Here is a 12,875-nt window from a genome sequence, read left to right as displayed (position 1 = left end):
TCTCCCCCATGGAATTCACCTGAGCGCGGCCGCGACGGGAGGGACGGCGCCCGGCGGGAGCCCGCTTTGGCTCGGGAGAGGACGGGCATGACTTTTTAAGCAAAACAAAAACAATCAGCCCCCCAAACGCCCCGGCAAACAGCGGAAGAGAACCCAAAAAGCCGCCCGAAGGAAGGGACGCGCAGCCGCCGGCGCTGGAGCCGCGGAGGGAGGGAGGAGGCGCCGCGGCCGCACCGCCCCGCACCGCCCCGCACCCGGAGGTGCCGCCGCTGTCCCCGGCCGCCGCCGCCGCACATGGTTTTCTTTGTCCTGCTGCCGCTTCTGTAGCGCCCGCTCCGCGCCCGGCGCTCTCCCCGCACGCCGCGCTCCTGTCGCTCCTCCCGGGAACCATCTTGCGGGAGCGGGGAAGGGGTCGGCGGCCCGGGAAGGATGCCCGCCCGGCGGCCCGCGCGGCCGGCCCGCGGAGTTGGTTCCCCGCGGAGGATTAGTTGGGGTTTGGCCGCGGGACGCTGAGAGCCGCGCTGGATCGGAGTTGCCTCACACGCCCGTCCCTCCCGCACCGCCATGAGCCGCGGGCCGGCCGCCCCGCGGAGCCCCCGGCCAGCAGGTAACCACCGGGCGGAGGGGAGCGGCCGCCGGTCCCGGGCAGCCAGGGACGGGCCGGGGCGGAGGGGGCGGTGGGGCCGCGCCGGCTCCGCGGGCAGGTGCGGGGCCGGTGCAAGTGCCGCGGCGGGGCCCGGCAGTGCCAGCAGTGAGTCAGGCTGCGCTGTCTGGACAGGAAATATTTTAGTCATACATCCCCTCGAACGGCAGCACATTCCTTGGTGAAGGGAAAAATATACTCTTTGGGTCATTTTTTTCCCTTGTGGTTTGTTGGGTTTTTTTTTCTTTAAGCCTGGGGATTGCTGACTTGTTTCATTTTGCGGTGAAAAGGATTAAGCTGTGCTTGGTAACAAGGGGATTTGTAAGGGAAAACGGCCGAAGTGCGAGGAAGGGAACTGTGTGTCACCAGCTCCGGCTCTGTGCAGGAGAAGCCGAGGAGGCACCTCGGGCAGAGCGCCTCGGATAACCCGGTGCTGTCCCCAGATGTCACGGTGCCAGCAGACAGTGCTCATCAACTGCTCAAGTGAGACCGGGGGAGATCGGGATAAAGGGGAGCGAAGAAGGACTTGCAGTTGGCTGGTGGAAGGGAAGGGAGAGCCGAGCTCCTCTCCGCCGCTGGAGCATCCAGGTTCGGCCACATCGCACCCACCGTGCACATAAAGGCACTTTGTTGTCTGCGCCGATTGCTGTCAGTACGGAGCAGGGTTTAGTCAGCACTGCACAGGCACCGAATTTCATCCTTCTGGGGTAGTGCTGAGTTCGTGCGGGTTTTTAAATCAGTTGGGTTTTTTGGTCCTTTAGTGTTGTTGCGTGATGTGACTGCCTAGCTGTGGAAAAATAATAGTTGTATGGAAATTGATACACTGCGTGTCTACTGGCAGAGATTGTCCTTGCCTCTGTATCTCCCGTATATCACCCTAATTGCTATTTTGTATTTAAAACCCAATTTTTAAGTAAGGAAACAGGCAGGCCAAGTTCATCTCACTGCTCCAGCCAGTCAGCCAGCCAGCCAGCCAGTTTGGGTTATTTTCACGGTAACACAGGCAGTGTGGTTATTTCAAGTTGCTTTTCCATTCGGTTGTGTGTGGTCAGTAATGCAAAATGAGCTTCACTCTTGGACGAGCTTTGTCTTTGTAAAATAATTCCTTTTTTAGGTGTATGCCACATGGATTATCATCAGCCAGGTTGCTCCGGAGCAGTCCTTGGGCAGGCTGCGTTTTGTTCGAGGTGTGCCACTTCCAGGTGTCACAGCACTGTTTGTGACTGGGGTGTGCGATGGCACAGGAAGAGATTGCACCTGAAAAACCATGGCTTCAAAAACAATCTCTTGGTTTACTCTTGGCATTAAAGCAAACTTCTTAAAATGGTGTTTTCCTCTTTATACTGCTTGGGAAAATCAAGTGAATAGGGAACATGGAACTTCCCCGTGCTGTTTTGTTTTGAAACAGTAAAATAAAGTAGCAGCTGAAACTGTAAGAAGTTTGTTTGGTTTTTAATATTGGATTTTCTTTCTAAAAAGAAGGACTGGTTCAGAGAGTTTTGACTTCAGAGAAAAGCTGCATTTGAGAACACAACAACAGCTGAAATTCACTGGAAATGATTATTTTTAAGCAGGCTGATTGGCAAGGGGAGGAAAGCATTGAGCGTCTTGTTGGACTAACACTGGGCTGCTCTTTAAAGCACATGGCCTTCTTGATCTCTTCAATTTGTGCATTATTCACATATTTTCATTAATTTAGAGAAAGTCATCACTGCATAATAAATCCATCATTGGGTAATAAATCCAGTGTTTACAAGGTATTTAGTTGAGGTGAAATTGCACCAGCTCGGCTTTCAAATAAGCCAGCAGTAATCTTGTAAAATTTGTCTAGAAGTCTGAAAAAGAATAAAGCTATTTTTAATAATTCATCATAGAAATCTTGTCTGTCACTAACTTGAGGGCAAACCAATTTTTTCAGTGTATTCCTGCACTGTGATGCACGGTCTGAGCCATGCCTACTCATTCATCGGGAGTTTCGCATCCAAGTTTTTAATGCAGTCGAGATAGCAAACGTATATGTTGATTGTCTGGTGATTTTTATCTGGTTTTGAATTGAGAAATTCCTCCCCTTTAACAAAAAAACCTCCACAGCCCGCTTTCCAGTATTTTCAATTATTGTTCCTGAATCCAGCAAGAGAACAGTTTCTAGGGAAAAATCAAAATCTTTCTCAAGTGTTACATTTTAACCCTATTTGCAGTGTTCTGCTCCTGAGCACATTTTCCCTGTATTTTCCAAGAGCAGCCTGTTTCTCAGCGGGGCTGGGTTTGGAATTGAACAGCTCGGTGCTTTTTGTGGGAGAAGTTTGAGCTGTAGGTGCCTGTGTGTGTTTTGTGTGTGTGTGCCCAAACACAGCAGCACACACATCTGGTAGAAATGGAGTGTTTGGTGCTTTTGGGCTCGGGGTGTTTGCAGAATGAACATTTTCAGTGTTCCTTCCCTGCCTGGTTTTGTGCCGTTGGAATTTCTGAAAAGGGGAGATCAATGGTTTTGTGTGAAACTGAAATAAAGCTTTTTATACGGGTGGAGAGCTGAGCTGGCACCCTGGCATAGAAACAGCAGGAATAGACAAGCTGCTAACACAATATTAAGGGGAAAAACCTCCTTGGATAAAGGTGGCTTGATGAAAAAGAAAAGGTTTATTAGTTTACACAGCGAGGTGTCAAGAATCAGTTATTCTGAGGAAGGCAAAGCTGACGTGGAAATACACACTGATACTAAATACTGACACACTCTTTATTTTTCAAAGAGTTTGCAACAGCAATTTATAAAATTACTAACCTAAGTTATCAACGCTGCTTTGAAGGTGGTAAAAATCGAATGTTCACACAGCAGGGATCCCAAAAATACTTTAAAAATTAATTAAGAAATCTGCAGTTCTGGAGATTCCTGAGACCAGGCTGTGTGGTTCGAAATGGTGACTCTTCTGCATCGCAGAATCGATGTCAGAATGTATTGGATAATGGCAGTACAAAGATACACTGTCTGTGCAGCTAATGTCGAAGAAAAACCCCATTTCTTTATGAAATAGAACCTTTCCAAAGAAATATCTGCACTGCAGGGCGGCGAAGCACAGCCAAACAGCACCACCTCATGGACACGGCCTCCGGAGCCGCCGCTTCCAGCGCCCCTGGTTTTGTCTCCTGATTTGTTTCCCTAAAATATACACACCTCTGCCTGTGCATAAATACACCGTGCCTTCGGAAATCTATCACTGCTAGAAAATGTAACTTCTTTTTTTTTTCTTCTTTTTTATTGGTCTTTCAGGCATCTGATGCCAGCTCTGAGAAACTGTTCAACGCTGTCACAAATAAAGGTAAGGCTGCAATTCACATCCCAAGCAGATTTATTTTCCTTTTTTCCCCACACGTTTCTTTTCATGGCAATTTCAATGGGAGATGAAATGTAACTTGTCTTGCAGAAATGTCGCAATCAGCTTGTTAGTGCTTTTTATGTTTCTCTGGGTTTCAGACGTGTTCTGTATGCTTGGTAATTGCTTTGCTTAATATAAAATATAGGCTTTAAATAATGCATTGCCTGCCAGGTCAGAATTAATTTAAATAACAATATTAGGGAATAGTTTATTTTACAAATGGCTTTAATTTAAGCTCATTTAAATAACTGTAAGAGTTTTCAAAATGTTTTAACTTGATTGTTACTCATCAGCTCCATGATAGACGTGGAATTATGAATAGCCAATTTGCACTGCTGACAGTAATAACCAGCCAACGTTTAGTATTCACAGGATAATAGTCATAAACCATGGCTTACTGTGCTGTGTGCTTTCTGTAGAGTTAATAAATGATAGAGAGGGCCACATTTAAATATTCAGTATCCCATTAATTTCTTCCAAACAGCAATCCAAAGACAGAGCTGCTAATGATATAACAGCACATTAAGGGAAAGCTTGCCCTAAATCAGCGCCCGTGAGCTGCTGTGTGGAGCTGGGCCTGGAGCACCCTTGTTAGAAAGGCTTTGGGGATCCTTTTGGTGTAACTCCCCTTTTTGGTCTGGTTGGTGTTTTTGGAAGGAGGGTGGAGGGAGCAGCTCCGGGCACGAGTTGCACCAACAAGTGCAATTCAAAGCCTTGAAAGCGCGTCTGGTTTTTACCCCGGTGTCCTGCTTTTCTCTGGCAGCACATGGGAAGTGCCTGGAAAAGGGTGAGCGCCCGGCTGTAACCCAGGGTTTTACCTGATGGGGTTTGGAGCACTCTTGGCGTTACAAGAGGCAGACTTGACTGGTTTGAAATTCAGGGGTGTTCTGTTGGCCGGGTTTGCTCAGTATTTGCCCTGTGTGCTTCTCCCTGCCTTTGGTTTGTTACTCCAGTGAGTCATTCCAGTGTTTCTCAGTGCTTTTTAATTCCACAAAGCTCTGATGGTTTAACTGGGGACAGAATGTGACCCCGTTACCTTTGGGATTCCCATGCTGATCTGCTGCTGCTTCTGAAGGCTTCTGCTGCATATTGAATTATACCTGGATTTAATTGCATTACGGATCTATAGTCCTGTTTTTCATGTATTAGCATCCTCTGGAAGTACAGTCTGGATTATTTCTGTGGTCTAACCAGGTTATCTCACTTGGCAAGCTGATTTATCCTTTGTGATGAATGGCATTTACAGGTTCCCCAGGCTCCTCCGGAGGCTGAGAATAGGTGGCATAGCCATTAGAAGGGAAGAGCTGCGTGTCTGGAGTGACCCCAGGCCCCCAAACTACATGTGACTGCATCTTTATTTTGCTAATTTGCTGTAAAAAGCTTTGGCATTTGAGCAGCCCTTTCTTGGGGCTGGGCCAGGGCAGGAGAAGCCGGGTGAATCCACATTCCTGGCACAGGCCTGTAACCAGGGTGAGAGGCTCCTCTCCTCCCCGGGAGGTGACTGATGAAGAGTAGGCCCCTCTTCCTCTTCCTTTGGTTTTCTTTTTTGACTCAAACACATTTCCCACATTCTTATTGCTGTTTACTTACAGAGCTTGATTCGTGGCATCCCTTTGGATGTGAATACCCATGCTTGACAGGGAGCCTTTTCTTCCGAGGTACTTTTCTTTGGTGATTTAGTTCCCTTGAAAGGATTAGGGTTTCTTTGTGTAGCCTAAAATCAACATGGGCTTTTCGAAGCTTTGCTTGGGAAACCGTACACAAATAAGCTTTTTAGTTGATGGTAGATTATTCCTTTGCCCCTTATTTCCATCAAAATGGCATCTTTCTTTTCTCCTCCTGAGTTTCCCCTTAAAGCCATATGCTAATTCCTGTTGGTAACATGAATGACAAGGGAGGAATCAATGCAAATCCAGGTGCGGCCAAACTAGGCTGGCTGGTATTTTCTTTTTTTTTTTTACCCTTACCCTCTTTTTTTCTTTTTTCCACTGGGAGAAAGAGATTAAGGGGAAAGAGAACGGAAAAAGCATAGGGGACAGTTTTGTCAAAGGGATTAGCATTCAGACTACAAAATATCAGGAAAAGAAGCTCAGAAAAGCTCCCCTGTTTGGAGATAATGTCAGTAATTGCTGGCAGGCAGGTGCTGGGCTCTCTGCCGGGGCTGGGGGGCTGTTCCTGCTCCGAGTGCAGGCCCTGGGGAGCTCTGAGTGCCCGGGGGCTGTCAGTTTGATAAATTCCGAGTTCAAGTTCCCTCTCCGCAGCTCAGGCTGTTCGCTTCCAAGCCAGTTCTTCCCCACTGTGTTGTCCACGGCTGCTTTTGCCAAAAGCAATAAAAGTCACTCGTAAGAAAGGTCAGATTTGCATTGGGTAAATCATGATGAAACCTTCCAAGCTGCCAGGCTGGGAGGGCTGGGCAGGCTGACAGCGTCCAGCCCTCTGTGTCCATGGCCACTGCTCTTGGGTGTCCCACAGCCACCCATGTCTCACGCACTGCTTGGGTTTTTCTTGCCTTTTTAATTTTTTTTTTAGTATTATTCATAACTGAAGTAGCAGAAATTACAGGAGTAATGTATTTACAGAGCAGGTACAAATCCTGAAGCATTTTACATCTCATACATACATTTTGTCCCCTTTCTGTCATTTTGTTGTTGACTTCAAGGCTTAAGTTGTGCTCTGGCTCAAGGAGTGATGGATTAGTGTGGATGTGTAATGTGGAACAGTCCCTTCCTCAGAAACACTAGGGATTTAAAAAATCCAGAGCCAAGTGAAATCCCCCCCAAACCTTTGGAAGAGCTGGTAAATCCCCTTGAGGAGAAGTCTCTCAGTTCCCATTTAGGACTTGGCTGTCCTTGGAGCTGAATGGGAAGGTGTATTGCTGAATCTAGAAGGGTCCTGTGGGTTGTGGGGGGCAACCAGTGGATGTTGGGGTCCCTCAGGGCTGGGACTCATCTCAGAGCCCAGCAATGGAAAGGGCTGTGGGGTTCCCCTGTCACCTCCATGCTGCCACCACTCCCAGAGGTCCCCAGCCCTCAGTCTGTGTGCAGCAGGGCTGGGAATTTGGGAGGGATGGAGCTTGGTCCCCAGAGCAGGAGTTCCTGATTGAGTGGTCCCTGTTTGTGAATCAGAGCCCTGCAGTCCTTGGCTCTGGCAGGAACACCTTGTAATGCTTAAATTACCCAGGGAGATGGCTCCCTTGGGAATCCAGGTGGCTGTGCTGGGAGGTGAGCACCCAAGGGTCTGGGCCCTTGGTGATTCTTGACAAAGGAGCTGTCAGTGGCTGAATAAATGAGCTGGCAGAGGAGAGCATCCCCCACCTGCGGCTGCCGCTCTCCCTCCCTCGCTCCCTGCGGGATGGCCCTTCCAGCTGGGATTGCTGCTTGTAGTCTGTGTGTCATTGAAGGAACAGAGCTGCCCCACACCCTCTGAGAGTTGCACCTCAGCACCATTAATCCCAGCCAAAGTACAAGGTTTGTTCATGAATTTTTGTAACTTGATTTCTCAGTGTAATTAAATTCCGTTATCTCTCAATAATTTAAATACACAGATCTGAAGCTGCAGAGCAGGCAGCTCTTACTACGACTGTGTGGTTCATTTATGTTAACTCCCTCCTACATACCCTTGGAAAACAGCTTTTCCTGAAGGGAAAAAATGAGTCCCAAAGTGGTGAAGTTTTCATTTGTGCTGTATATTGAAGTTTGCCTTTGATCAGAAGCACAATTGGGCTGTTACAGCTTTTTATGTTCAAATTGTTTACAGGATGTTCATGTAAACTTTATGAATCCTTCTGCTGCGTGGCACCACCAGCTGTCAGGGAAATATTTATACTCTCAGCTGGAGGTAGATCAAGGCATCTGGGTAAGGAGGCTGCACTGGTGGCTGAAATACCACTCAGATCAAGCCCTGGCTTTTTAGGTGGTTCTACAGCAACATCCTGCCCTAGAAAAAACAGACGTGTTGTTGTTTCTCCCCTTGGCTTCTGTGGTGAAGCATTTCTTGAGGATCCTCTACAACATCTGTTTCTGTAAACAAGCAGGGAGCTAAAGCTGGCAATTCCTTCCCTGCTGATCCCTTCACAGGAGATCCTTGGCTGTGGAGAGGTGCTCTCACTCCTGAATAAACCATCCCCACGGCTTCTCAAGTTGGATGTAAGTGGATCCAGCACTCTGCAGGCAGCACATGTGCAGTGTTAATGTGGTCAGTGTGCCTGAGGACTGGCTGGGGCTGCCTCTGTCCTTTCCAGGGTCTGGAGGAGTCCACAGAGCATCCTCACTCACTTTTGGGATGTGTTCTCCCTCACTTGCAGTTTTTGGGGTGGCTGCTCCGTGGTGCCTCTTCTCACTGAAATGCCTCTTCCTCCCCTGCTCTCAGAGCTCTGGAGCAACCCCAGCACTGCAGGGAACTGGCCCCAAGCCAGCAAACCTCAGGGACTGCTGAATCATCTCTGGTTTTGTGGCAGTTCTGATGTGACCCCACAAGTGACACCCATCACCATTTCTGGTGGAGGCTTCCCTGGTGGCTTTGAATCACTGGTTTGTGGTGTTTTGTGGGTTTCAAATGCCTTCTCAGTATTTTCCATGTGGAAGTTCAGTGTCTCATTAGGGAGAGGCTGAGCACTGGAAAAAGCTGTGGGTTTGGAGAGCCTGGGTTTTTGGTACCCCTGAGTTAGATTAGAAGAGCTGCTGGGTCACTTCACTCTTGACTTGCGAGTGAAGCAGAGAAAAAGGTCCATAATGTCTCGCAATGGTGCTTTGTTCTGCTGCACAGAAGAGCAAGGCAGCTGTTCCTGTGCCAGGGAGGCTTCATCCAAGCAAGGAATTTGTTCATAAACATCCCTTATGGCTGCACCTCCTAAGCACACACCACACCTCTCCGGTCCTACGCCTTCCATGCCCTCTCCTTCTCGATGTGCTGGAGGTTTTTTGGCTGGACTCTGGCTGCCAGCTGAGCTGTGGGGTGCCAGGGCTGTTCTGTAGCTGCTGGGTAATGTGATGTGCCCAGAGGGGCAGGTGAAAGTCTGAAGTATCCTCTTTCAAAAATTTCAAATTCTTAAGTTAAACTTACAAAACAGGAGCCTGTCAAGGCTTCACAGGTAACGTTTAGGTTAGTAATTCAAAACAAATGCAGAAAGCAGCCAGCATGGTACAAGCACCTGAAGGCATTGGCTTTTCCTGGCCAAAACAGCCGAGGGAGAAGTTGCAGGTGTTGTTCTGTGCATCCCTGCCCCTTTGGGCTGGTATCAAGTACCCTTTGTGGTTAGTTAGTGATCACCTGCCCTCAAGAATTCATTTAGGGCTGTGGATTTTTGCAAAGTCAAGCTATTCCAGGCTAGGGAGCAAAATGGCAATATTTGCTAACACAATTGCATCTCATATGGAAGGAATATTTGTTTTGTAGATTAGCTTGTATTTGATTTTCTTAAAAACGACATCAGTGTTGGGCTGTAAAATTGTGCTAATTGGCTCAAAAGAAGGTGTAAAAATTCTTGGGATGGGAGTGTTTTGGTGACAGAGATCCTGCCTTGCCATACCTGTGGCTGGAGGCCGCTCTGAGATTTGGTGAATGGAGCATCCTGCAGACCTCCCCTATCTGGCCTGCTGTTAGTCTCTCCCTAGTAATAAAATGTTATTTTCTCCGAAAATGTATGTTTATTTAACTAGGTCTCTTTTTGCTTCACAATCTGGATTCCATTCAGTCAGTTACCACTCCAATTAACTAACAATTATTTAACATTAACAGTAATTACAGACGCCAGTTAAGCGCCTACAGATGTCAACTGTTAGCTTTGTACCTAATCACTCAATGAAATGGAGAAAGTTCAACAAACATCAATTAGCCAAGCAATTAGTATGAGGTAGGAAAGAGCATGTTATCGTGTGTGAGCTGATTCAATTTATTTTATTTTGTCAGTAAAACACACACAGGCAGACAAGCAGCAATAAGTTGCTGAGATTAGATAAAGCTGTATTGTTTCGCTGCTTATACAAGATTTTTTTTTTCCCCCTCCTGTTCTCTCCCTTACATAGCTTCACTGTGCTTTGCCAGGCATTTGTTATCTTATCAAATGCATTTCATTTCCACTGGAAAAGCACAGCAATGTCACAGCAGAGGGGCCACGTTTCCATCAGGTGTCACCTGAGCAGAGCCACTCCCGCTCAGCCCGGCAGTGGGTTTAACCTGGGCTTAACCCAGGAGTTAGGCCAAGGACACCACACAATGGATCTGTGCTTGTAGGTGAGCTCCTTCACTGGATTTGTCATTTAAGGTTGGTTCTGGATGGACTCTGGTTCCACAGCCCCTTGCTTGGGTTGTGAGGGGACACAGGGCATTCCCAAAATATGCCACTGTCACCCCCAGCCCTCCAGGGGAGCAGTGGTGCCTCCAGCAGCACTGTGGAATGTTCTGGGGGATTGTGTGCCCTGCATGGCTCAAAAATAAAATGGAAAAAAAAAAAAAAGAGAAGGAATGGGTCATAAATTAACTTTACCTACTTTACCTAGAGAGGAGTGGTTGATTCCCAGCCACCATCCAGGTTGCACCAACAGCCTCTCTTCTAAGGTGGTTTGAAGTCAGGAGAGCTGTGCAGAACGTGCTCAGGCTGTGGCTGTGGGGTGCTCAGGCTGTGGGGTGCTCAGGCTGTGGGGTGCTCAGGCTGTGGCTGTGGGGTGCTGTGGCTGTGGGGTGCTGAAGCTGTGGGGTGCTCAGGCTGTGGCTGTGGGGTACACAGATTGCCCAGGCTTCCCAAACACCCAGCTGTGCCACCAAGCCTCCAGGTCACCTCCCGAGCCCTTCTCCCATAGGATCTGATGCCTCCTCACTTGGCACAATTACACAGCCTGAGCAAGGGCTGTTAGACAGCTACTGTCATTTAAAAAAGAAAAAGCACCCCAAAATATCCCACATCCTACAGTCTTGACACTCTGGATGTCAGTAGGAGTTTTGCAGGGATGTCTACAGGAATTATGGGTGGCTTTTTTTTTTCTTTTTGTTTTTTAATAAAGTCTTAAAAGGTGCTTCAAACCAAAGCAAAAAGGCTTTTTTTTCTTCCAGTTCTCAACTGTCCCCCAAACAAGAATGCCTTTTGCCTTCAAAAAGGTTGGACAGGGTTTGGAGGAAGTGATCTGGTGGAAGTGTCCCTGTCCACAGGAGGGGCTGGAATGAGATGAACTTTAAGGTCCCTTCCAACCCAAACCATTCCATGATTAATCACCACCCGACATATTTAAAATATTTCTCCACACAAAAGGTTCCCACAAAGTCAGATGTTATTTTATCATACGGACTGCCCACAAAAGCCCATGGAGTTCTGTGAATTAGTCGTTGTTTCCCAAAGTGTGGGAATAGGAGTGGAGAACCACAGGCAGATCCCAATATTGCTTTCCAAAATCTCAGCTTTTTTTCTTTTTCCTAGAAAAACACAGAGTCTGAACATGTGAAGGAACTCTTCAGTGACCTGAGTGCAATAATATTTGTCTGAGTAGGCAGAAAAACTGAAATGAATCTTCCCAGTGAGAGCTGCCACGTTCCTTCTGGTGGCAAAGAAGACTTTGTGAAGGATGACACTTTAATCTGGTGAATTTTTAGCTTTCTCAGGGCTCAGCACAGATTATCCAAAGGAAAAGGCAGGGCCTGGTTATGAAGGGATGCTATGAGTCTCAAGAGATGGAGAGGGTTGTGAGAGAGCATTCCTGGGCTTAGGGGGCAGGATAAAAGGACTCTGCTTTGTCCTTGTTTAGGCTTCAGCTCAGTGTTGAGCTTCCCTGCTCCACTGGCTTCAAACACTTGTTAACACCCAGCATTTACTTGAGTGCTCTTCTGGATGAGAGTCACAGGAATAAATCCTGGGACACCCTGGGGACTCTCAGCCCCCAGGATCAATGAGATTTCCTTTTTTCTTATCCCTACTGGATGCTGGTGAATGAGAGGGACTCAAGCCCATTTTGCTGTCCCTGTCCCCAGCAGGTCCCTTTCTCTGGCTGCTGCCCTGGCTTTGGGCACCAAAGTTGGGCAGTGTGAGCTGAGTGATTTCTTACCAGAAACCTAAACACAGAAAAAAAAAAAAAAATAGGGTAACTTTGCAGCTGAGTTGCTCAAGTGAAAGATGGGGTGGGAGGAGGCAGGACAAGGGCAGAGGGGCTGCCCCCACCAAGGTGCTGAAGGATCAGAACAGGGCTTCAGCTGCCATCAGCACTTGCCCTGGTGTTGTCCAAGGCATTCAGTTACTCAGTGTAACAGAAGCTGTTTTCCAAGCTGGATGTGACTGACTGAGAGAAGCCTCAAGTGTGTCTTGCACAGTGTTCAAGTGGTTTAAAAAAGCCAATATCAGTGTATACTTGGAAAGTGGCAAACAGAGGAGCAGATAAACGGAGTGAAGTGCTCTTTAGAGCAGTTAATGGCCTTGACTTAGGTGAGCTGGGAGGGGGCTCCTTCTGTAATTATCATAGAACTGTAGAATCCCAGAATGGATTGGGTTGGAAGACACCTTAAAGCCCATCCAGTGCCACTCCTGCCATGGCAGGGACACCTCCCACTGTCCCAGGCTGCTCCAACCCCATCCAGCCTGGCCTTGGGCACTGCCAGGGATCCAGGGGCAGCCACAGCTGCTCTGGCACCCTGTGCCAGGGCCTCACAACTCTCACAATCAAGAATTTCTAAGCCAAAAATGTTGTTCCCAATAAACGTTTATGTTTTCTTTTTTTTTTTTTTTTTTTTTTTTTTTTTTTTTTTTTTTTTTTTTTGGAGCTGAAGACCTCAGCTTTTGCTAAGGCTGTTCAGAGTGGGGCCAGGAGTGAGTTCACAAGTCCAGCAGCACAAGCCCCAAACCCCACCAGAGCTGGAGTCTTTGCTAATGCAGCAGAATTTCC

General features: G+C 47.7%; 1 protein-coding gene across 1 annotated transcript in view; it reads left to right on the top strand.

The window, feature by feature from the left end:
* The first annotated feature begins 429 nt into the window (after positions 1-429).
* The window catches only part of AUTS2 (activator of transcription and developmental regulator AUTS2), a 72,647-nt gene continuing 60,201 nt past the window's right edge, over positions 430-12,875 (top strand). The window contains exons 1-3 of the mRNA XM_053961636.1: positions 430-487; positions 570-607; positions 3,909-3,957. Of these exons, the coding sequence (XP_053817611.1) occupies positions 430-487; positions 570-607; positions 3,909-3,957 (145 nt within the window). The remainder of the gene's footprint in view (positions 488-569; positions 608-3,908; positions 3,958-12,875) is intronic.

The sequence above is a fragment of the Vidua chalybeata genome, chromosome 20 (genome assembly GCF_026979565.1).
Source record: "Vidua chalybeata isolate OUT-0048 chromosome 20, bVidCha1 merged haplotype, whole genome shotgun sequence".
NCBI classification, from domain to species: domain Eukaryota; kingdom Metazoa; phylum Chordata; class Aves; order Passeriformes; family Viduidae; genus Vidua; species Vidua chalybeata.
Note: the sequence above shows the minus strand (reverse complement) of the source record. Positions and strands in the feature narration are given on the sequence as shown.